General features: G+C 41.9%; 1 protein-coding gene across 1 annotated transcript in view; it reads left to right on the top strand.

The window, feature by feature from the left end:
- KAT6A (K(lysine) acetyltransferase 6A) overlaps positions 1 to 2,294 on the top strand; it is a 101,340-nt gene extending 99,046 nt beyond the window's left edge. The window contains exon 18 of the mRNA XM_004682274.2: positions 54 to 2,294. Within this exon, the coding sequence (XP_004682331.1) occupies positions 54 to 1,023 (970 nt within the window). The 3' untranslated portion in view covers positions 1,024 to 2,294. The remainder of the gene's footprint in view (positions 1 to 53) is intronic.
- The last annotated feature ends 902 nt before the right edge of the window (positions 2,295 to 3,196 follow it).

The following is a 3,196-nucleotide window of genomic DNA, read 5'->3' as shown; positions in this document are numbered from 1 at the left end:
CAGCAGCAGCAGCAGCAGCAGCAGCAACAGCAGCAGCAGCAGCAGCAGCCGCCGCCACCACCTCAGCCCCAGCAGCCTCAACCTCCACCTCCACCTCAGCAACAGCCCTCCCTCTCACAGTGTAGTATGAATAACAGTTTCACTCCAGCACCTATGATCATGGAGATACCAGAGTCTGGAAGCACTGGGAACATAAGTATCTATGAGAGGATTCCAGGGGATTTTGGTGCTGGCAGCTACTCTCAACCATCAGCCACCTTCAGTTTAGCCAAGTTGCAGCAGCTGACTAACACCATTATGGACCCTCATGCCATGCCTTATAGCCATTCTCCTGCTGTGACTTCCTATGCAACCAGTGTTTCTTTGTCTAATACAGGATTGGCTCAGCTAGCTCCATCTCATCCATTAGCTGGGACCCCTCAAGCACAAGCCACCATGACGCCACCCCCAAACTTGGCATCCACCACCATGAACCTCACGTCATCTCTGCTACAGTGCAACATGTCTGCCACCAATATTGGCATTCCTCACACTCAGAGGTTACAAGGGCAAATGCCAGTCAAGGGGCACATTTCCATTCGCTCCAAATCTGCACCACTGCCCTCTGCGGCTGCTCACCAACAGCAGCTGTATGGCCGCAGCCCACCAGCGGTTGCCATGCAGGCTGGCCCTCGTGCATTAGCTGTTCAGCGTGGCATGAACATGGGGGTTAATTTAATGCCAACCCCTGCTTATAATGTCAATTCCATGAATATGAACACCTTGAATGCCATGAACAGCTATCGAATGACACAGCCCATGATGAACAGCAGTTACCATAGTAACCCTGCCTACATGAACCAGACAGCACAGTATCCTATGCAGATGCAGATGGGGATGATGGGGAGCCAGGCCTATACCCAGCAGCCTATGCAGCCAAACCCTCATGGAAACATGATGTATACTGGCCCCTCCCATCACAGCTACATGAATGCTGCTGGTGTGCCCAAGCAGTCACTCAATGGACCTTACATGAGAAGATGAGCAAGATGAACTTGCAATTAAAACTTAAATATATATAAATAAAGGAACCTTTTATACTGACAAACCAGAGAAAAATGGACCTTTTTTCCAGTTAAAATATTGCTGTAGATTTAGAGGAATTTTTCTTTGGTTTATTTTATTTTTTAGAAAACCTGGTCTTCTTTTTTTGGGTTCATTTTGTTCTGGGCTTTGGTTTTCTTCACAATCTTGAACATTTTACAATAGAACTCATCTAAAAATGGATTTGGGGATAGGGGAAACATGCACAAAAACCTTTTCATAATTAAAAAGAGCCTTACTTTCTTTATACACCACATGGACAGAATTTGTGTAAAATTACCTTCATTTTATTTTAAGATGTATGTTTCCCCTCACTGTTTGCAGCTCCCAATGTTGTCATTTTTAAATGTTATATATACATCTCTGGGTTAACCATGCCCTTTCCTCCAAACCCAACCTTTCATTTCCTACTTCATTCCAGCAGGAGGCACTTATGGGAGACTCGGATGGGGTCATGGAGAACAACCCAAGCTCCTTAAACTTATTATTATTGTTAATATTATTATTATTATTAATAAAGTGAGGCAGGAAAATGCTTCTCCTTTTAAAATCCCCTCCACTCCCTACACACACATGCACGCGCGTGCGTGCACACACACACGCACACACACACACCTCTTGAAACCTTTCCCCAAGAATGTTTCTTTATAGATGGATTTCATTGAAATGTTTGTTTTCTTAAATCAAGTGTAATATAATTTTTTTAACTGTTCCCACTCAGCACTCAGAGACACAAAAATACTGTAAGTCTCAATTAACAGCAGAATCTCAAAGGAAAGCTGTTTGCATTCCTAATCCAGCCTTGGAGGAATATAGATGGTCAATTAACAATCAAGAAGAAATTGACCTCTTATTTTTACCACCTGGTGAATTAGCCATAATGCACAGATTCCACGCAGCCTCTTATTTTTAGTATGTACTTTGAGATGCTAAGGGTCTTGATTCTTGAGCCTTTGACTCCGATTAAACTCAAACAGCAATCCCCGTTGATTAGCCTCTTACATCCTTACATAAAATGGTGGTGAATGACTGTACATTTCAGTGATTTGAAAAATACCTGACAAACCTTTGACACTGGTTATTTTATGTTGGAAGAGATGACGCAGAATGTGTGTTGTTTGAGAGATCATGGTGAGTTTTATAGCTACTTAAATTATACATACCTCTAGTTGTCATTTGTCTTTTGAGGTCCTGAGATCACCCCCCACCCCCCCCCCATGAATCAGAGTGCACCAGCCCCTCTCCTGTGAGTGGCTAAAGAGAAGAGGGATAAACCAACCACCAGCATAGTAGGGCAAATCTGGATAGCAGGATTTTAGCAGGCTCCTATGTCACTCCCAATCCATTCTCTTTTCTCTTGTGCAGCCAGTTTGCCCATTCTCTTCCTATTACTTGCTCCAGGGATAGGTAAATTTTACATATATATATATACATATATATATAGATAGATAGATATATATACACACACACACATACACATATATATGTATGTATATATATATAATTTTCCATCATTAGAATGGAAACTATTATACCACTTGGTATGTGCAGTCAAATATCCAAAAGGGGGAAGTACTGCTTAAAGAAATACCTGTAAGCATTAAATTCTCTCCTTTATTTGTACATTTTATATAGATAAATTTTTGAAGTACTAATTAGGCATTAAAATTTTCAAATGCACAGGTTTGTTGGTTTTTTAAATACACTTTAATTGACTTTCTCAATTAAATGTGTTAGATAGAACAGGCAGAATTCCACATCTTGCCGCTCTCAATTCTTAGCATGTGCAAGGCTGTGTAGGACCCAGTTTCTCTGTATATACTATTCCGGTTCCCAGTCATCTATGTAGAAAGTGCACTGTGCTGCCCCCTCCCTACATCTTCAGCTATGTCATTGCTTCCTGGTTGGGGTGGGGATGGGGTGGGTCGGGAGGGAGGTATATTGGGAGGAGGGTGGGTCAAGGCAGAAGGAGAAGCTGTTGAAATGAGGGCCGTGAATTCAATTTCTGTTGATTTGCGGTTGTGTTTGGTTTTGTTTCTTTCTTAAAAAAAAAAAAAAATTCAATCGGGCAGCTCCCTTTTCCACAAGCCTTTTTGTGACTGTAGAACTATTG

The sequence above is a fragment of the Condylura cristata genome, unplaced genomic scaffold (genome assembly GCF_000260355.1).
Source record: "Condylura cristata isolate star-nosed mole 26May11 unplaced genomic scaffold, ConCri1.0 scaffold00014, whole genome shotgun sequence".
Classification (NCBI taxonomy): domain Eukaryota; kingdom Metazoa; phylum Chordata; class Mammalia; order Eulipotyphla; family Talpidae; genus Condylura; species Condylura cristata.
This window is presented reverse-complemented; position numbering and strand designations above follow the sequence as displayed.